A 22,556-nucleotide genomic window follows, 5' to 3' on the forward strand; every position below is an offset into this window, starting at 1 on the left:
ACACCGAACAGCAAGCGTTATTTAAAGGCTCGAAAAATGACTATTGTAAAATATATCATAGTGCCAGGCTTATATTGTGATACGTCAGACGCGCGTTTCGTTTACAAAAACCTTGTATATATAGCATTTCATTAATCTTTGTGACTCGTCAACAAATCGTTAAAATGTTTTTACCACATCTAAATACGGCCATTATGAAATTGACCATCGGGTAAAATCGAGAATGGAAACGGGGCATGTGTCAAAGATTTAACAACCCGACCAAGGACCAGAAAACAGTATGAAGTCATCCAAAGGGATCTTCAACACAGCGAGAAATTCATACATCCAGAGGCATTCATTTATTCAGGACTAAACACAAATGAAATATACTTCGTCTGAAATTGCTGTAGATAGTTACAAAATGTAGATCTCGGGGTTTAAGTTTCCAGTTTAAACGATTTACTCAATCTTTTATATTCTATGTCATATGGGTCGTCTTGTGTGATAAAATTGTGGTCAGCCGTTCACGTACTGATAAAGATGATCATTCATTTGAGTTGGCGAGATGTTACACTATGTATACGTAGTCTCGTTTGGTCAAAGGAATAGGTCCGATAAGTTTGGGTTAAAAATGAAAGTGACCGCATCCGTGTTCAGTTTCAACCTTTATATAAGTTATTTATTTTCATCAAATACAACTTACAGTTAAATATTAAGTTATCAAAAGTACCAGGATTATAATTGTATACGCCAGACGCGTGTTTCGTCTACATAAGACTCATCAGTGACGCTCAGATCAAAATAGTTAAAAAGCCAAATAAATACAAAGTTGAAGAGCATTGAGGATCCAAAATTCCAAACAGTTGTGCCAAATACGGCTAAGGTAATCTACTCCTGGGGTAAGAAAATCCTTAGTTTTTCGAAAAATTCAAAGTTTTGTAAACAGAAAATTTATAAAAATGACCTTAAGAATACTTGAAATACTAATGCGACCACTTCCATTTAAGACGGAAGCTGTATAAAAGTCCACTCAAATGCTCAAATAGTGTGACGAGTTTAGTTATTTAGCATGACTTAATGATGATATTATCTGATACATGTATATGTTTATGTTACAAAAGTATTCTTATTTCCAATAAATAGCTTAAAGTTTACATTTTAACAATGTTGTAAAACTGCTATGTTTTGGTGCTAAAAAGGGGTCTTACTTGGCCTACTCCTTTTACTCTTTCCTTTATCTAACCTACCTTAATAACGTTTCAGCTTTTATAGAAAAGTACGTACAAGACACAATTCATGCAGCCCTGGACCAATGGAGAAAGGACTGTGGCTATGATAGTCAAACTGAGTAAGTACAATTTATACAGCCCTGGACCAATTGATAAAGGACTGTGAGTATGATAGTCAGACTCAGTAGGTAAAATTCATGCAGCCCTGAACCAATTGATAAAGAACTGTGGGTATGATAGTCAAACTGAGTTAGTACAATTCGTGCAGCCCTGGACCAATAGAGAAAGGACTGCGGTATGATAGTCATACTGAGTAAGGACAATTCATGCAGCCCTGGACCAATGGAGAAAGGACTGTGGGTATGATAGTCAGACTGAGTAAATACAATTCATGCAGCCCTGGACCAATTGATAAAGGACTGTGGGTATGATAGTCAGACTGAGTAAGTACAATTCATGCAGCCCTGGACCAAAGGAGAGAGGACTGTAGGTATGATAGTCAAACTGAGTAAGTACAATTCATACAGCCCTGGACCAACGGAAAGAGGACTGTAGGTATGATAGTCAGACTGAGTAAGTACAATTCATGCAGCCCTGGATCAAAGGAGAAAGGACTGTGGGTATGATAGTCAAACTGAGTAAGTACAATTCATGCAGCCCTGGACCAACGGAAAGAGGACTGTGGGTATGATAGTCAGACTGAGTAAGTACAATTCATGCAGCCCTGGGCCAAAGGAGAGAGGACTGTAGGTATGATAGTCAGACTGAGTAAGTACAATTCATATAGCCCTGGACCAACGGAAAGAGGACTGTGGGTATGATAGTCAGACTGAGTAAGTACAATCATGCAGCCCCGGACCAACGGAAAGAGGACTGTGGGTATGATAGTCAGACTGAGTAAGTACAATTCATGCGCCCTGGACCAATGGTGAAAGGACTGTGGGTATAATAGTCAAACTGAGTAAGTACAATCATGCAGCCCTGGACCAATGGAGATAGGAATGTGGGTATGATAGTCAGACTGAGTAAGTACAATTCATGCAGCCCTGGACCAATGGTGAAAGGACTGTGGGTATGATAGTCAAACTAAGTAAGTACAATTCATGCAGCCCTGGACCAATGGAGAAAGGAATGTGGGTATGAAAGTCAGACTGAGTAAGTTTAGGTCACTTACAAAACAAATTCAGAATACTGTTAATTCATTATTTTTCGTTGGACACACATTTTCGTTGTGTTCGTGGGTACAGGTGATCCACGAATTCCAAGTTTCAACGAATAACGTATTTTGTGTAGCCTTTGTATACAAAGGTAGGAAAAACCACGATATTAAATATCCACGAATATGCAAGTTTTTTTTCTGCAATCCACGAAAAAATGATATCCACGGAAATAAATGAATCCACATATTATTTATATTGAACAAATATTAAGCTGAATAAACATGTTTTTTTTACCATATATGCATCTTCAGAATAGAATGTAATATCTATAATAAGGGAATGTTTTATGATTGCCATTGAGACAACTATCATCCAGTGATAAAGAGACGGGTTGTGTAAACAAACGAGACGAGTAAAAACCAATACCATATAGTAAGATAAAAAGGCCTAGGGGAATGATTCAGAAGAGAAAACCAACGGTCTGATTTTTGCTAAGACAACAAACGAAAAAACAATCAGAGCCTAAAAAGCGACGAATGGCAAACACTATATAAGAATGCCAATGAGATAGTTTCCAATAAAGACGAAATAACGACTTGATTAAGATGCAAACAAAAACTTTTATTATGCATTTTGGCTTTATTTGTGTGATTGGACACAACGTTTTGTTTTTGTTAATTTTTGGTCACAAGAGTACCTTTCCAACTCTATGTACTTATAGACCACAACAAAATGATGTTGAAGTAGTCTATAATAATTCTTTGGCTATTAATACAATTATGATTTTTGTTCTTCTAGATTACAAGATATAGATGAAGAGGATGACCCAGAATAAAAACCGCGCCAAAGCAAAACTATAATACTGCGTCAATGCAAAACAATGTGAATATTTTTTTATTTGAAATTGTGATATATGACATATATTTGTTTCAATGTATAATAAGTATTTATTTTTTATTCCCATAGTTAATAAAGGTATATAATTTATTTGAAATATGTTTGTATAAATCATTAAATCTGGTTCCTTTAGCTTGTCTGTTGAATGGTAGTTTTTACATTTTTGTTTTTGTTTGTTTTGTTCACACATCATTGTCAATATAATGGAATTATATGCGACTGTCATACAAGTGAGCGATTTAGCTAGCTTTAAAACCAGGTTCAATCCACCATTTTCTACATTAGAAAATGCCTGTACCAAGTCAGGAATATGACAGTTGTTATCCATTCGTTTGATGTGTTTGGACTTTTGATTTTGCCTTTTGATCTGGACTTTCCTTTTTGAATTTTCTTCGGAGTTCAGTGTTTTTGTGTTTTTACTTTTCATTGACAAATAGATAATTTTCTACCATCGTTGGACTAAAAACTATTTACAGCAATGAGATTTAATTGTGTTTGAAAACAAACTATCATAGTTAAATATACATACAAATAACTATTAAATAATAAATATGCATACACTATATATCAACCAATTAATACATTAATACATTACATAATATTATGTCAAGCTATCAATTTGGCAAAGAAGGAGAGATAAGTTTGTTTTCGAATGCATCAAAAAGTTTGCGTACATCAATACCCATTTTTGAAAGTCAATAAGTTGTCTTTTCTGTTGGTCCTTAAACACAGTTTAGTCCTATGACTTTGTGTCGTCTGTTGGTCCTTAAACACAGTTTAGTCCTATGGATTTGTGTCGTCTCTTGGTTCGTTACCTCTGTAAGGAGTTGTTTTCTTTTGGAATGTATATAAAATAAGACGCGTCTGAAATATAAAAATCAATTTGAACTAATGGTTCTAGTGGAGGCAATTGATTGGAATGCCTTTGAAAGGGTTTACGTGGTTGAACCTCCACCCTGTATCATTGGTTGGGACCTCCCTTTTAATCAGGCTGGATCCGTCCATGTGTTCAATATATCTATTGAAGCATTATTGATAATATTTATTAAAAAGAAAGTATTGAAGCAAATTGAATTTAAATATGCATGCAGATACTTCCTATACACATATTTTTTTTTTCAAACATGTAAAACAGAAGAGGCTTCATCAAGTTTGTTTTTATCAATATGGACATATCCCCCCCCCCCTTTCCTTCCAAAAAAAAGTTAAAAAATTGCCATACCTTTTAACTGGTCTTACTTTTCAATTTGCCTTTTTGAAATTTTGATTCACATCTTTTTTACCGGACCTTCCAATCAATATCGTTTCAAATAATCTTGCTGAGGTAGCAGGTACCAGTTTTGGTGTACCAGAACATGTGTCCCACGCAGAAATTTTGTTATAGTAAAGCATTGAGGTATATAATTGCATCATGTGGACTAAAAAAATAATTGAATGTAAATTCTAGGCTAGTATACTACACAAGTAAGTAGTTGCATACACAGGTTGGGGATTTCCTTCACACATGGGTCCAATCAGATGTCAAAATTGTGGTCTCCTCACTTGACGGCATCCAATCAAAGTAGTGAAAATATTCATTTTTTTGTAAACAAAAATATCTTGAGATTTTGATGGTAAGGATAGGTTCGGACAAGGCTCTAATTCACTAAATATCCTTTATCTCTTGAATTTTGCCTAAAATTATTGTCGGCTTTTAGCAGGATTCTGCAGGTGAGCAATAGATTGGTATCAGAGCATCACATTTTTTGCCTTATTTACAATGCATTTATAAATTTTTAAATCTCCATGCTGGACAGACACCCACATTTAAAGGTTTTCTATATATTTACATAAGCACACACACATCTTGGTTCCTTGAAACCATACATTTTATTTGTATATAAGCTTGAATGAATTTTCAAGAAAATAAAATCATAAATCCATGAAATTCTAAAGATTTATTGTAAAATAACTGGTTTCTGCCACCTGAGTCCGAAGAACACCAAAATCATATGAAAGGGGAGGTAATAAATTATTTTAGAACGAATTAAATGTTTTCAAAATAAAAAAATATACAATGTTTATTCAGTTAAACATTCCTGCAGATTACAAAATAATAACTATACTGTTTAGGTAAAGGCAACAGTAGTATACTGCTTTTCGAAAGTCATAAATCGATTGAAACAAAAACAAATCCGGGTTACATACTAAAAGCAAGGGAATGACATCAACTAAAAGAGGAAAACAACCAATCGGTAGAAACATTGACGTAAACAAAAAAAAAGGACAATGCAATACACACAGAAATTAAGTAAACAAACAAAAACAACTGCCATTTTCCTGACTTGGTACAATTCAATTCTGTCCAATTCTTTCAAAATCATATATCGTGTCTTCACTAAATTTTTACTTCAGTTTGATGCCAATTAGTGCGTAGTAACAATGCACACAGGTTTCTTTTAAATATCAGTGCAACTACATAAATTTACATACCTTCTATAGTTAGTCTTTTAAACAACTCAAGAAACCCTGTTTACAGTAACTGAAATAAAAATATATGTTGCTATTGACGAAGAAAAACACATACCCGAGCATTCCTTTACTCTATATATGGCTCTCTGTACATTCGGTTAAGTATAAAAAACAAGAAGATATGATATGATTGCTAACGACAAAAGTAAGTCTACTTGTATTGCCGGACCACTTTTAAACCGTAAAGCATACAGTTGTGTTTTCATTCTTTTCTTTTCTTTTTTTTTCGCTCCATCAAATCCAAATCTGCAAACATGTCTGAGTGTTCTGCTTTGAAATAATCGAACATTTTCGAATGATGTAATTAAACCAGTAACCGAACAACTCATTGATTCACGAAAGCGAGTGGTGTACTGTTCGGGAACGACTTTGTTATTTGTCGTGTATTTTGTTGGTTTTCTTTACGCGTTCTAAATTCTGTGTGTATAAAGCATTATGATATTCAGAGGACTGAAACTACAGGAAATGTTTCACAAGTGAAATTCCTCAGAAAAATATTGTTTCATATTTATAAACCAAGGGGATAATAAGAAATGTCCAAGTAATAGTGTATTGTATGTTTTAAGTGACATGTTGTAAGAAATAATATTTACCAAGTCCTATTTCTAACTTTTATTTTGGCGCCATCTGCCATTAAATATTTCTCTAAATAGCAGTCGGTTTCTAAGTGTCTGCTGGGATTTGGGTCAACTGTTGGATACACTACAAAATATAGCCACGGGTTATGCATATGTATTCTAACAACAGTTTTCTATCTGTAAATTAGTTCATCAATTTTGGTAGATAGATATGTATGTTAACTGGTTGCTTCCTTTATTATCTAAATGAAAAGTATAGGGTAGATGTATATGGCAATAATGATCGATTGATGGTCAGTGGCAACTATTACATGCATATCCAGGGCTGAGAGATAATATTTGATATAAATCATTTTGCACCCCCTCTTTTTCTACACCAACTAAAAGTGAGTTATCACTCAAAACAAGTCCTATCATTTCAAATAAAATCGATATTTTTCAAAAATATATTACCAAGTAACTGTATGAGCGATTTTTATAACACAGATACCAAAATATGTAAAAATGTCTGAAGTTTCATTGTGTATTTAGTCATAATTTTCTTGAGTTTCGTTTTCATCATCTGATGAGTTAAACACAAATGCAAATTTTTACGATTTTAATTTGGTTAGAATAATAGAAAACTTTTCAAGAAATATTTTTCTTTGTTTTCATCTCGTCAAAAAATAAAAATGAGCATGAATAATATTATAACCAAATAAACAATAAAACTTTAGGACATTTCTACATCTTTTGGTATCTATATTATGAAAAATCGCTCATACAGTTACTTTGTAATATTTTTTTGAAAAATATCGATTTTAGTTGAAATGATAGGACTTTTTTTGACTGGGAACTCACTCACGTGCAGAGACCTTCGCACTTTCTTTGAACCAGGGATATGATTTTAGAGCATTAACAATCATTTTGTCTATTGTAAGTTACTTTTGAATTATACATTTGCACTATGGATATGTCTACAGGGCATTACTATGCGTTTTCTACTTCTACTAGGTTATAAGTAATAAATGAAATATTTGCCACTGGATGTTAAGCAATCAACAATAAATCTTTACTCTGTTTTTCAACCGTATCTAAAGAAGAAGCAGCCAATTTTAATTTTCTTCAAGTCTTTGGCTTGATTTTTTTTGTTCTGATATGCATGTTAAAGATGCCACTGGACGTTAAATGTATGTATGTTTTAATATAAGGGACACAGTTTATCTATATGAGATATCATTCTGAAATCAGTATTTTTGATAAGTTGAAAAGAATGTATATTTTTCCAGAATGTTTATTCATGCGACCTCAATAACGAGCACAATTTATAATGGAATAAAATAATATTTAGTGTTAAATATAAGACAAAAACTGATAAATTTCCTAAAATAGCCTCCTAAAGAAAAGCACTGAATGTTGTTTTTGTCTCAAATGTTTTCACATGTTGCATATTAGTAGGAAGTAATCAACAGTAGGTTATTATTACAATACGCATCCATAATTCACAATTGTACTCATTGGCATGGAAATAACATGCAATGAAATTGTTCTTTAATTTATTGGTTTTATGAACATCTGCTAGACGCGTCAAAACAGACTCAGAGCCAACAATAACAGAAATCGTACATGTAGCAACTGCAAACAGTTATCAAAGTACAACTCTGACCACAAGGAAACATTTAACGTTTACTAATGATCATTTGTACACAAAAACGTTAGAGAATATAGCAATTTCCAATACCACGCATTTATCCGATAACTGTGTGATTTTCCCCATTCATAACTGCTACTGTGATTTTCCACAAAAGTAAAATTACAATTATTTATAAATTCAAAATAGAAAATAAGCTATAGTCATAAGAAGCCTCGATGCAGCAACTGATAATATAAAATTAATGTACATAATTAATTCACCCACCGTCTTTTTCGGGAATACAGTGACCTAAATTAGGTACGTCCTTTTTCGAATTTCCCAGCCTCTCCACGTGACAAATATATCCTGTCGGACACAAGAGAGGATCTTCATCTTCGTGATATGTAGTACTACAGGGCTCTACTGGAATTTAAAAATGTTATTCAAATATATACTTGTTTCTAACTGGTATAATTAACTTTTCGGGATACGTTTTTACGAACGACTTACTCGAACACATTGTTAAAACTAAAGAAGAGATATTTCTATATATATTTGAGCAGTGTTTTTCCATTGATTTCCATTTAGTTCAATGTATTTTCATTGTAATGCACACAGAAGATATAATTGTAATTAATAGGCAAAACTTTCATACGTGCCGAACCCAAAACATTTTCTCCTCTTACAGGAGTATGTCCATATTGCTGAAACGCGTTTATTTTCATCCCCCCGCAAATTCCATAATAATTCAGTGACATCTTTTTATCACCAATATACCATTTCGATAAGTATGCTTATGTAATGCTGTATAGTTTCCTCGACCAGACGCTAATTGTATTAAACAGTGTGCCCAAGAACTTTAGTAATACACATTCTTGAACACGAATAAATAGTAAAATTTAGTTACTCACATTCCTCAGCTAAAGTTGGTCCTTTCATCAACCATGATATTCCTGTTAAAGTTAAAAATGTATTCAATAGTTATCAAATGTACCAGGATTATAATTAAGTACGCTAGTCTACATAAGACTCATCAGTGACGCTCATATCAAAATATTTATAAAGCCAAACAAATACGAAGTTGAAGAGCATTGAGGATCCAAAAAAATCAATGTATTGAATGTACAATATTTTGCTGGGTTTTTTTTATTTGCTCAATTTTAAATCAGGATTATCAACATTACTATGACACCCTGAACGGAGTTCTGACGACATCTTGTTATTGCTCGTTCCTTTTTTATTCTATTTTTCTTTCACTCTTTTTGTCCACTTTAGTTTTCGAATATGTATGGAACAATGTCAATGGAAGTATACCATATATTAGACATTAGAATGTGTAAGACAGCCACCGTTTTCATGGAAATTGCGAAAATTTGGATCTTTAGATAATTCTTGGTCTTGTGCTTGTTTTTATCGAACTTTGTGGAACTGTTTCCTCAAACTCCGAAACAGCGGTTACGTCATCTTTACTACGCTACGTTGACTTTAATAGTTGAGCGAAGCAACTTCACCACTGTTTCGCCATTACCAAGGAAACTGGTGAAAAGTCTTATAATGAACCATATTTGAAAATCATTATAAATACTATAGTTGTAGCAATCATTTCTTACAAAATATATCGATCCACTCATAATGACATCCGCAGTGTTACTTCTTTTATTATACAAGTATATGTTGATCAAATGTGCGGATAAACCACAAATAATCAACGAAAAGATAAATGTGTCTTATCTAACACTTAAACATTCTAGTAACCAATACATGAACAGTTCTGTTTGGGTTCGGCAAGTAGATGTATGAATAAGTTCTGGTCGATTGATATTTTGTAAATCTATTAATATGAATTTGTATGACGATCTTACCATTTACTTGTTGTCGCCTTGGTTCACGAACCCAGTCAATATCTGAAATCGTATGTTAACAAAAATAATGATTATTACGAAATTGGGACTCTAAAAATTCTCATTACTTTTGTTTATATGATTATTATTATTTGAGATTTTGAGCAATGTCGAAGCTATCCCTTTTTTTGAGTTTGTGCGTACTTCAATTTTCATATTGAAAGCCATGTGTGTGTGCTTTTAAAAATAGCGTGCATTTAACAGATTAAATCCGGTTTTTCTACTACATAAGTGGTTAAACATATGATTGTTTGTCCCCCTCCTTAGCCTTCTTTAATACAATACAAGGTTATGCGACACAAATTTAATCAAATGATACAAGAAAGGGAATGGCTTAAATACTGGACAAACGAGGAAATCTGATCATAGTACTAAATCACCTCTGAAACCAAAATATGGAATATGAATCGACTTCTTGTTTGTACTTTCAAATCTTTAAAGTATGGAGTACCGTTATATACGTACATGTTGGTCCTATCGGGTATGAAAAGCATGTAAACACACAACCATTATTACAGCAACGACCTTCCGATGTCCCACAATCTTTGTCATGAAAACAAGGTGTGGCCATGCAAGCAGACGATGATATAACTTCCGGTAATGGCGGACATTTTTCATTGTCTTGGAGTACTAATCCTGCAACAGAATCCCCTAAATAATCTTTTGATGTCTCGTAATTCTGAATAGAAAAAAATAGGTCATGTATATAATATGCGAAATGCTTACTGATATATTAATCAGTTTGGCTTGAGATAGCAATCATTTAATATGCTACTTGCAATAAGCTACATATAAGAAACCACCTACCAAGGATTGTAAGACTGAAGTTCTCATTGTCATTGTACGGCTTCTAGCAATAAGCGTTTGACCATTTGATAAATTGAGTTGTGTTCGCTCAACATATAGTGGCATTTTCAGAACAGGAGCAAATTATTTTATACAAAGTTGGTCTTGTAGGATCAAAAACGAGTAATGCAGACTATAATTGGAAAAGAATATATGATGAAAAGAAGTATAAATTGCTATACTAATATAAAAAAGAAGATGTGGTATGATTGCAAATGAGACAACTATCCACAAAAGACCAAAATGACACAGACATTAACAACTATAGGTCACCGTACGGCCTTCAACAATGAGCAAAACCCATACCGCATAGTCAGCTATAAAAGCCCCGATAAGACAATGTAAAATAATTAGCTCAGATGTTATCTTTTGGTTACATTTTGATGTTATGGTTAACTATCATTACTTTTCATAACTCGTCGTGCAGTTAAATTCTGTTTTTTTCCCTCACATGTAGATAAATAATGCAGATGTAACCTATCTTCGAACCTTCAGTTGGTTGAATTTAAACGAGATTGAAACGTTTCGTCAAAAAGATTAGAATAAATTAATGTTCTCATGTTTGTAAAATTTGTAAAATTTGAACGTCAATATAAAAAAGAAGATGTGGTATGAACGAAAAACAAATATGTAACACATAAAAAAAACGACAACCACTGAATTACAGGCTCCTGACTTGGGACAGGCACATACATAAATAATGTGGCGGGCTAAACATGTTAGCGGGATCCCAACCCTCACCCTTACCTGGGACAGTGGTATAACAGTACAACATAAGAACGAATTATAAAAATCAGTAGAAGGCTTAACTCATCAGATAGACAAAAAATGAAAGTGGACGTGGCCAGGTACTTATACATCCTGACACAAAAAGACACAATGAACAGATCTGAGAGTACTGGCAGTTATCTGACAGCTACATTGTAGTTCAAAGCCATTAACAACTAATAAAAAAATCATGCCTCTAAGACTAAGCATCCAACATACAATGGATTTAGTGTAAAGACGCCATAAACAGCCACAGAAAAACATGACCTTGTGCAAAACTGTTTCAGCCAAAATAAATAAAATGATCAGATATATTCAAAACCAAAAACCATGTAATCTAGTTTTGTAACTTGTTCTTTAGGGTCACAGAAATATGTATAATATCTCTATACAATGCCAGATTAGTTTGTATCAACGCATTTGAATGAGGATTATCAAGGTTTTGAATACTAGTATATCGCACATTTACAGGAAACACATCTTTAACTATGGTATCACAAGAGGATCCTGACCGTGAGGAGACATGCATTTTGCGGCATAAATAAAGATCCTATCAATTAAAGAAAATATAGACAGTCTGACCTTCCAGTATAAACAATCCATTCTGATAGTAGATGTTTGTATCAGGTTGAACCAAATATCGTGGAGAATATCAACACAGAATCTTTCCAAGAATAATATTTTCATGTCTTTATGAATTGAAAATGTTTACTGATGTCTGGTTTTATGTATTCTTTATAACTGTTCAATAACAAAGCGTAAAGGGTTTATGAGATACTGCTGCAAATGTTTATTTTTACTACGATCCATATTTTAATTTTATCAGGTTTTTGTGTCATAGAAATTTTGAGTATGATTATCAACCAATGCAAAAACTGGATTTAAACTTTAGAGAAAAAAAGTATGGTCAAACTCTGTTTTGAATTCATTCGTTTCAAATTTAATTCTCCGACTTGAACGGTTGTATACCTTAGTCTAATCGATCATGAATAACGTTTTCCTCCGAAAGTAAACTTGAAGGTTTTTGTTTGCTTTATAATATATCTGTTGATAGATACAAACTATCTAAATGAAGCCTAATTAACCAAAAAAATGTGAAATAGTATATGGGCATACTTTTCTTTAGCTTTCTTATTTGATAAGTTTAAAATGTTTTTAACTGTGTGAAAATACTGGATTCGCAATTTTATCCAGTGCATATGATCAAGAGTATAGAAGCTGGTTTCAGCCAAATGAGCTTCTCCATTGGTTTTTTGATCGTGTGATTAATTGACCGTTTTTATAGTTATAGACCAAAATGTTTTATGATTCTGTGATAAAATGTTCTGTGATTTTGTCGATTTTGAGAAAGCATTTGACACAGTGACTAGAGATGCTTTATGGTATAAGATGCTAGTAAATAATATTAATGGTTATATGTATAAAATTATTCATAACATGTATGCTGATATAAAATCATGCCTGTCATACAATTGTGAAAAATCTGATTATTTTCCAAGTAACATTGGTCTACGCCAAGGGGAGAATTTATCCCCTTTTTTTCGCTTTTTTTTAACGATTTGGAAGATATCTTTTGTAAAGGGAATTTGATAGGCTTAAAAAACTATATCAGATGCCCTAGAAGACGAACTAGGTATATATGTTTAACTGTTTGCAATTCTTTACGCAGACGATACTGTATTATTGGCTGAATCAGCCACAGAACTTAATTTGTTATTAGAAAAATTCGAATCATATTGTAATGTTTGGAAAATGAAAGTCAATGCAGATAAGACTAAAATCATGATTTTTTGCAGTGGTAGACAACCTGCTGATCTTAAATTTATTTTTGGTAATTCTGATTTATAAATTGTAAATGAGTTTAATTATCTTGGGATTTATTTTTCAAAAAATGGCTCATTTAAAGCAAACAAGAAGCATCTCGCAGAAAAGGCGACGAGAGCCATGTATGAAGTTATCAAAAAGGGGAGAAAGCATGGCTTATCCATAAGCTGTCAATTAGATTTATTTGATAAATTGGTTAAACCTGTTTTACTTTACGGCTGTGAAATTTGGGGATTTGGAAATAGTGATATACTAGAAAGGGTTCATTTGAAATTTTGTAAACTTCTACTCCATCTTAAATCTTCTACCCCGAATTGTGTTATGTATTGAGAATTAGGTCGTTATATTATTAGTTTAGATATCAAAGTTCGCATGATTTCATACTGGGCGAAACTGATTTTTAGCAAACCCAGTAAATTATCAGCAATTGCATACAAATTAATGTTTAGTTTATATCATAGAAATAATGTTAAACTTTATTGGATGCAATGTATAGAATTTATCCTTAATGAAACTGGTTTATCTTATGTATGGTTATCTCAAACTTGTATAAATGAAATATGGTTAATGTCAATTGTAAGAACATCTCTGCAAGATCAATTTAAACAAACTTGGTAGTCAGATATTCAAACGAACTCAAAAACATTAAATTATCGCCTTTTTAAGGAACTTTTCGGATTCGAAAAGTATTTAGACATTTTGGAACCCCGTGATATTTATACTTTGTGTCAATTTAGACTCATTAACCACAGATTACCTATAGAAAGTGGAAGATGGAAAAAAAATCAGAGAGATAAAAGAATATGCGAACTATGTGACTTAAAAGATCTTGGAGATGAATTCCACTATGTAATGAAGTGTAAATTTATGGCTATAGAAAGACAAAAGTATATTGTTAAAAAGTATATTGATTATCCAAATATAATTAAATTTAAGGAAATAATGAATATGAACTCAAAAACATTAAATTATCGCCTTTTTAAGGAACTTTTCGGATTCGAAAAGTATTTAGACATTTTGGAACCCCGTGATATTTATACTTTGTGTCAATTTAGACTCATTAACCACAGGTTACCTATAGAAAGTGGAAGATGGAAAAAAAATCAGAGAGATAAAAGAATATGCGAACTATGTGACTTAAAAGATCTTGGAGATGAATTCCACTATGTAATGAAGTGTAAATTTATGGCTATAGAAAGACAAAAGTATATTGTTAAAAAGTATATTGATTATCCAAATATAATTAAATTTAAGGAAATAATGAATATGAAAAAAACAATCATATCTAAAAAAGCTATGTACATTTATAAGGCATATTAATTCATGTGTGTGTTCTCCTGGCTAAACCCAACTTATATTTGTAAATAGTGTACATATTATGTTTTCTCTAATTTATAACTGTGTTATTTATTACATGTAACTTCTGTACATTGTATTGACGAAGGTTTGTCAGAATAATGATATATATAGATAATCTGGTTTAAAAGAATAATTAACGATTATGTGATTTTATTGGGTAACTATTTGTGACTATGTGATTACTGCCAAATGTTCAATGTGATCCATGTTTAGCCTACCTTGTATTTGAATTTTATACCATTATGCTTTAATTATGTTCATAGTGAGTCGTTTAAGACTTTGGAATCACAAATGAGAGTTGAGGGGGCTCGCGTGTCTAAATCATTTTTTTTAATTTAATATAGGATTTCTCTATATTTTACTATAAATTAACTTTATCTTAATTATACTTAACAGAAAAGTGATTTAAAAAAATGGGTTCACCGTTCATTTACGCTTACAATACGCCTTCGAAAGCAGCATACATTTTTGTAAATGTTTTTGTTATCTGTTGAACTATATAATAGGAGAAAAAGCGGTAATATCGAAATAAAAAAAAGAGCCTCCTTTAATAAAAAAAAATCACGTACGTGTGACGATTACATGTAGGTAGACTTATTTCAAGGTTGTGCCTTACACTACATGGAGATAACTCTGTAAAATCAGCTAAACGTTTTAATGACGTTGTGTTGTAATTGGAATATTAAGCTTCTAAATGATCAAAATAAGTGTTTGTCAAACTGCTATATAACTTGTGTAATTTTTCTGACAAAAAGGTTGGTTCAAAATTTTTGAAATTGTTATATTTTGATAAAAGGGTCAAAGTAAGTACTTTGACAAAATTTTATGAAATTTAAACGAGCCAAATTAATTTTAATTAGTGTAAGTGTTGGGTACCACCTTAGGGGTTGTCCTTGACTAAATAATGAGGATTAATTGAAACTGCTCGAAAAGTTAAAAACAAAGATCGCACAAAATGCTAGATACTTAATCAACTATCAAACAAAAAACTATGTCTGTATCTCCGTGATGATGTTAGAGGTTGGGCGATATAGGTAGGAGGTAGATCATTAGAAAAGAAATGAATTTAGTAGCTTTGATGTTATCTACAAATGAAATGAAATGTTGAAATTAATCAGGAAAAATGTGTTTAGATTTATTTTTATATCTCTCATTGTAAAATAATGATCTGATCGCGCTGTGAAATTAACGAAAAAATGATGCAAAGACTGAATAAAAAGTGCTGACATGAAAAACGGATTTCTTTGAAGTTAATGCGTTATGTCATAGTTTAAAAGATAACGATAGATTACATAGAAACATGAATTCTTGTGGTTTAAAATATAGAGGATCGGAATAAAACAGATAATTTAAAATGGAAGCAAATAATAAAACGATCATTGCACGAATTAAACAAGGGAAACGATTAAGTTAATGCATAAAGTCAAGTTGCAAGTATTTCATGTTTATTGAAGACGAAAAACAAGTTAAAAAAAGGGAGATCCGATAAAGATGATCGACTTGGATAAAAGATTAAAAATTAAGAAGGATTATATTTTGGGTAGAAGAGAAAAGAGTGTCCCTGTAGTCATGCCACCTACCGTAACGCATCCCTCAGAATACATTGTTGCAAGAAATCCTTTTCGCGTTGCACTGTTTATTCAGGATTAGTCAGAGATTACTCTAACGTCTGACGGCTGTTTAGCCAGACAAGCTGGGGCCGTGGGACGTCAGAGCTTGTCCCATATCAAAAAGTGGATATTTGCCCACCCAAAATAGATGCGCTACTTCCTCGCTTCTGGAGCCGACTGAGGGCCTTGGAATTATATAAATCGGGCATCAATCTCTTCAGTTTTCATTTATCTCTCCATTTATGTAAGTTTCACCTACCTGCCAAACCTTTAATTTTCTATATTTTAACATTTTTCACAGAGACCCATGATTTCTGCATTTTTGACTTTCACTTTCAAATGGATGTCAAGTTACGAGAGATTTCGTGGCCTCGAGACTCAAATATGAAAATATTTATATTTTGTTACCTCCTTTATAGGAGATCGATGAATAACATTTAGAAGCAACCACGTTTTTTCACCTCCATTACAGGAGATCGGTAACTAGCATTTAGTTCCGACCACGATAACAATCGGCAGCTCTCGGACATTTAGGTAACTTACAGCCTAAATGAACGAGGTTTTACATTATGGTCATTTGCACTGTTTTCTCGTGGTCACGTGATAATCTTTGAAAATGAAAGGCAACATGGAGAAATCATGGGTCTCTGTGAAAAATGTTGAAATATAGAAAATTAAAGGTTTGGCAGGTAGGTGAAACTTACATAAATGAAGAGATAAATGAAAACTGAAGAGATTGATGCCCGATTTATATAATTCCAAGGCCCTCAGTCGGCTCCAGAAGCGAGGAAGTAGCCCATCTATTTTGGGTGGGCAAATATCCACTTTTTGATATGGGACAAGCTCTGACGTCCCACGGCCCCAGCTTGTCTTGCTAAACAGCCGTCAGACGTCAGAGTAATCTCGGACTAATTCAGGATAGGCATCGATATTTATGGGTTTTTCTTAAGTTGGTCTTTTTACCTGCATATGCACATAATTATAAGTTTTACACATTTTATGCTTAATTTTATATAGATGCGAAAGTTATACAAAATATTAAGTAAAATAGTTGCAGAATAAGATTGCAAGACAAAGGCTGCTTGGATAGATAGAAATCATCGCATTTAATTCCAATAAGACATGGTGTGGTATCCAACATAGTCAAATGTTCTACGCTCTTCTTTAGAAAAGATTTACTATCAGATTAAATCGCACCTCAGTTAATTATAAACTATACTGTTGCGGCGAGGTGATTGCATGGTTTAAAGCCGTCACGTAGTGATCCAGTGAATTCTTGGAGGGTCAGCAGATTTCATAACACATCTTATATTATTGATTTTGTATTTCAAAGTTTATTTTATATAAATCTTGGCAGAAAAAGTCCTGTGTGCGACAAATTCATTATATAGTTCATCACTGACCAATTTGGACGTAGAGAGAGTTATCCATATCCATAGGCAATTCGGCCTCAGTCCTGTATGGATATTACTAAATCTATGGATTTGGCCGTCGGTTTGAATTTTACGAATCTTCTGTGATATGCAAAATGATAAACCCAGACATGCGTGTTTTCAATGTATTTCAGCTATCCGTACACCATCTTCATTAATTAATATGATATTATGCCCAGTAAACAATATTACAGCCATTTTTAATCAGGAATTACTTGGTAAATTTCTTAAAGATATAAAACGGTTGAAGATCTACACGTGACCATACAAAACGAAGCAGTAGCAACGAGTGTAAGCCGTCACGTTTTTCAACGTCTTTCAGTGGTTGTCGTTTGTTTATGTGTTACATATTTGTTTCTCGTTCATTTTTTACATAAATAAGGCCGTTAGTTTTCTCGTTTGAATTGTTTTACATTGTCTTATCGGGGCCTTTTATAGCTAACTATGCGGTATGGGCTTTGCTCATTGTTGACGGTCGTACGGTGACCTATAGTTATTTTAAATGTCTGTGTCATTTTGGTATTTTGTGGATAGTTGTCTCATTGGCAATCATACCACATCTTCTTTTTTATATAGTCATGAAACACTATCCTATCACTTTTTTCTAGCACGTTCTATGAATTGTCGAAAATGATTTGTGAGCTTATACATGTTCAAAGTGCAAGAACAGAAGAACGCGTCTTTTATTAGCAAATGTTATATGGATTATGTATGTTTTTATGTTTTTATGTTGTACCTAATCTAGCCTTATTTTATGAGTCTAAATAACTCCTCAATTCTAAAGAATTGGAAACCGTAAAAGGTCATAATGTATATTGTGACCTCAATTAAACATTCAAAAGTGGACAAGCAGGAAAACAAAATATAAGCTGACATCTCAATTGTCCAATGGTTGTTATCTGTTTATGTGGTTCACGTTTATCGTTTCTATATAGATTAGACCGTTGGTTTTCCATGCATTTGAACGGTTTTACACTTGTATTTTTTGGGGCCCTGATAGCTTGCTGTTCGGTGTGAGCCAAAGCTCTGTGTTGAAAACCGTACCTGAACCATCAATGGTTTACTTTTATAAATTGATAATTGAATGGAGAGTTGTCTCATCGGCACTCATATCACATCTATGGTTAATCCATGGTCAATGCTAATCAGACGAAAGGAGAAACTACGGTTTATTTCACAAACGAACGCATCAGGATTAATCTAGATCCTGCTTCATTAGGGACACATGTCATGTTATCTGAATCTCTTTTTTGTTTTCATTTGTAACAAATGAGCTCATTTTTATTTGAAATTGTATTTTTCATCGAAGTGAGCGATTTAAAAAAAAATTAGAATTTGCAAATTGTATGATTATTCCATTTTCAATCTAAACCAATAAATATCTTGATTTTGTATGAGTTGAAGGATTTCAAGACAAACAATAAACATTTGTTATTAATAGCCTTATTTTCTTTAATATTTCACATACTTAAATAAGCGCTATTACATAACTGGGAAGTTATAAAGATTATATTTAAATCTAATTACCATTAAAACCAATTATGTTTTGTGCATCTCAACATTCTAATTTAAGAATTATTTGTATAGTCTACGTCGTATTTAAAGACGTCTTTTAATATGTATATTGTAACTGAGCCAAACCAATGTCGACTAAATAAACATGATTGAATTATAAAACATTGTAAAATGTTATTGCAGACTTTCAATTATTCATACTAAATTAGTTAATTGCCAACACAAATGAATAAACGAACACACAATCGTACGGAAATGTCTTAATTAATTTAACTATTTCATGCCGGAATTGTTTAAAAGTTGGAATCTTCTTTTGTAATGAATAGATACGAATTTCACAGTTTTCTTTCTATAAATTCAGAACATGTATATTTCATTGGTTTCTAAATATAATAGTTATTGACAATAGTGATGGTCGTTTAGTTTACAGCAATTATTTTATGGTCAAAACTTTTCTAAATACGATGCATTCATGTCAACCATTTTTTTTTAAATTACATTCTATTATAATTGTCATTAAAGAAATAATTTTGGCAGGTGCTCCGAGATATAGGAATGGTCCTAATTATACCATGGGAGGAAACCACTCAACAAGCAAGATACACGATAACGTTCAGTTGGAACGGAAACTTTTAATCCGATACCTCTTGTCATGCACTTTGTGCGCTGTTTGTAGAATTCTTTAAATAACTTTTTGGGTTTCGTAGGTATGCTTATACAGGGCTGTTATTTCTATTAAAAATACACTTTTTGAAGTGACGATTAAAAACCGTGGGCCCAAATTTTCATAAGTATATGGATAATTGTACACAAAAAATACAAAACATCAAAAAACACTCCCTTAACACTCATTTTTGGTTGAAAAAAAATATTTTAAAAGCTTCCATCTAAATGCCTGTATTACCTCATTTGAATCTTCTTCGCTTCTTAATGCTGTATTCATTTAGACATGTTCAAAAACTACTGCCTTTGAAAATTAAATGTTGTTTTTTTGTTTTTTTACAAAGTTCAATCTTACCTCATCATCAGACAGCCACTTTCCGTCATCATCGTCAAAATCGACATCATAAATAACTTTCCCTAGAGAAACTCCGAATAAAAATACTGCAACTACATTGAATGTCAACATTTTGATAATAATAGAAGCCATGCTCCTTAATTGTTAAAATGATCTATATGTCAATATGCTCCCAGACAGTAGTTTACTAAGAATAACTCTCTTCACTAGATACATCTTTCATCACATATCTGTTTTAATTGATGGGTCAATTCGTATAGGGGCCAAGCATGCAGCTAATCATCTTAAACTATTGGTATACATTCGATTTATTAATGTCAATATACAACAACCTGTTAACAAGTCTTGTAATATTCTCTACACGTGCATTACACGTGGGAGATAATGAAATTCTTTAATTTACCTGAACTATTTATAATGGGTTATACATAGTAGAATTGAAACATTAATAAATCATTTTTTTTTTTTTTATCTTTCTTTGATTTTTCTGATGTTTTTTAAAACGTGAATTTGATTAAATGACAAATTTATCTGAAAACTGCTGAGTTTTTTTGGTCGTAATTTGTTTCATGGGAAGAAACTTCACGAATTAGAGATTGGAAAAACTGAAAATCTAAATAAATGGAATTGAATGCAATTATTCAAACTTCAGATTTTATAAATAATCTGATATCAAGTAACTTAGTTCTTACTGGTGATCTTTGAATGAAACAAATAAATTAAAAAACACACATTTTTCAAACCAAAAAAGCCCTCTGAAAATAACTTTAAAAAACTTAAGATAAATGAAACGACTTGTGCAGTTCATGTAAATGTCTTGTTTTCCCGCCAGGAAAATGTATTCTATTTCTTATCGTTGGTTGATGTGTGCCATTTGTTTTGGTTCTTCTTGCATTATTGTTATGGATCTGGCAGTTGTTTTTCTCTCTTTGAATTCTTTCACATTATGTCATACGGGAGCCTTTTATAACTTACTATGCAGTATGAGTTTTGCTCAGTGAAGGTCGTACGTTAGTATGTTGGATCTGCTTTTAAGCCATGGCGTTGTCATTTTATTTTCTATCTTTTAAGTTTAAATGGTTCTCTTGCATCTTTTACCCCTCTTTTAAACTTACAAAATGAAATTATTTCATTATGAAATAAGACTAACTACAACTGATTACGGTCATTTATGAAAGCATAATGCTTAAAAAGACCAAGTTCGTCGATTTTTATTTTATTGCTGTTAATCATATCAATAATAAATGGCACGAGGAAACAGAGAAATATCAAATCAATTCCCTATATAGACTACAGGAATGCACGCGTTGTCGCTCTGAACATACCACAATCGTCATTCAAAGTATTGAAAAATAGAAAAGGCATGTCTAGCAGATTCTAAAAGCACACATTCCGACAAATCACTAAGTTGTAAACCTGCTGACAAAATATGACTTCCGTCTGTTCACATTATTCTGAGACAGGTGTGGTGACAATTTTGACTTCATTCAACATTCGAAAGTTTCAGAGAAACAAGAGCAACTCGTCATTGTTCAGCTGGTAATTAATATGAATTTATGCTATCCGTGTCTAGTAGTTTATTAAAAAAAATAATGATAATATTTTTTGGACGCATGGTCGTTTATACACATGGTGTGTGCAATAATTATAAGAGTGGGGGTATACAAAGTAAATATTTTCTATTAATTAAATGACAAACACGAAGATGAGACGACACTAATTTTTTTTCAGAAATGCTTTTAATATAAAAAATCTAAACGAGCAAGACTGCAATGTTCTTATTAAGTATGCATTGAATATGAATTAAGTAATTTTAAGTGTCTATAAGTATCTCATTTCATCATAATTCTTCTTTCCTTTTCAATCTTTGTTGTTTTAATTTTTCTGCTAAATCCGGGTCCGCCATTTCCGATCTTAGATGATGTCTCGGTCCTGATGGTCTATCCATTGGTAGGACCTTCTTCGGTGGAGCGACTGGTGGTTTCCAATAATGCTTTGCACTTTTGGCACATCTAAACCCTACGTTTTGTGCTGTATAGCTCGGTACAAGACCCATTCTGTAATATATACAAGTTTTCTTAGTGTAATAAGATAATATCAGATTATTACATGGCATTTTTCATATCGCATGTATTATCAGCCCTAGGTTCAATATCAGCCCAAGAGCCGCATGATTGAACAATATACATAATGAACATTGTTTGGAAAAGTCAACTTTATTAATGTACACATGTAACTTTCTAAATTATGTTTCAGAAAAACTTGAAAAATGCATTTATTTAATATTTTTTTAATTCAATTTAATCATTTTAC

General features: G+C 32.4%; 2 protein-coding genes across 2 annotated transcripts in view; both read right to left on the bottom strand.

Annotated features, from left to right (window-relative positions):
- Positions 1–3,869: 3,869 nt before the first annotated feature.
- LOC134700612 (WAP four-disulfide core domain protein 1-like) lies at positions 3,870–20,559 on the bottom strand. Its single transcript, XM_063561982.1, has 8 exons — positions 20,244–20,559; positions 10,336–10,549; positions 9,832–9,873; positions 8,881–8,922; positions 8,255–8,392; positions 6,373–6,481; positions 5,741–5,789; positions 3,870–4,132 (listed from the first exon to the last, which is right to left on the bottom strand). The coding sequence occupies exons 1-7, from the start codon at positions 20,373–20,375 to the stop codon at positions 5,750–5,752; spliced, it is 717 nt and encodes a 238-aa protein (XP_063418052.1). The 5' UTR covers positions 20,376–20,559; the 3' UTR covers positions 3,870–4,132; positions 5,741–5,749.
- A 1,451-nt stretch (positions 20,560–22,010) lies between these two features.
- Positions 22,011–22,556, bottom strand: part of LOC134700604 (glucose dehydrogenase [FAD, quinone]-like) — a gene marked incomplete at its 5' end in the record, with an annotated part of 50,076 nt that continues 49,530 nt past the window's right edge. The window contains 1 exon segment of the mRNA XM_063561979.1: positions 22,011–22,300. Coding sequence (XP_063418049.1) covers positions 22,084–22,300 — 217 coding nt within the window.

Source organism: Mytilus trossulus, unplaced genomic scaffold, assembly GCF_036588685.1.
Source record: "Mytilus trossulus isolate FHL-02 unplaced genomic scaffold, PNRI_Mtr1.1.1.hap1 h1tg000164l___fragment_2___debris__unscaffolded, whole genome shotgun sequence".
In the NCBI taxonomy this organism is placed as follows: domain Eukaryota; kingdom Metazoa; phylum Mollusca; class Bivalvia; order Mytilida; family Mytilidae; genus Mytilus; species Mytilus trossulus.

Excerpts from the sequence above, each read along its gene's own strand:
- LOC134700612 (XM_063561982.1), bottom strand. The coding sequence starts at position 20,375 with ATGGCTTCTATTATTATCAAAATGTTGACATTCAATGTAGTTGCAGTA. Across the intron at positions 10,550-20,243 it reads AGTGGCTGTCTGATGATGAG|AATTACGAGACATCAAAAGA; the intron begins GTAAGATTGAAC and ends TTTTCTATTCAG. Across the intron at positions 6,482-8,254 it reads CTGTATTCCCGAAAAAGACG|TGTATCCAACAGTTGACCCA; the intron begins GTGGGTGAATTA and ends TATATTTTGTAG.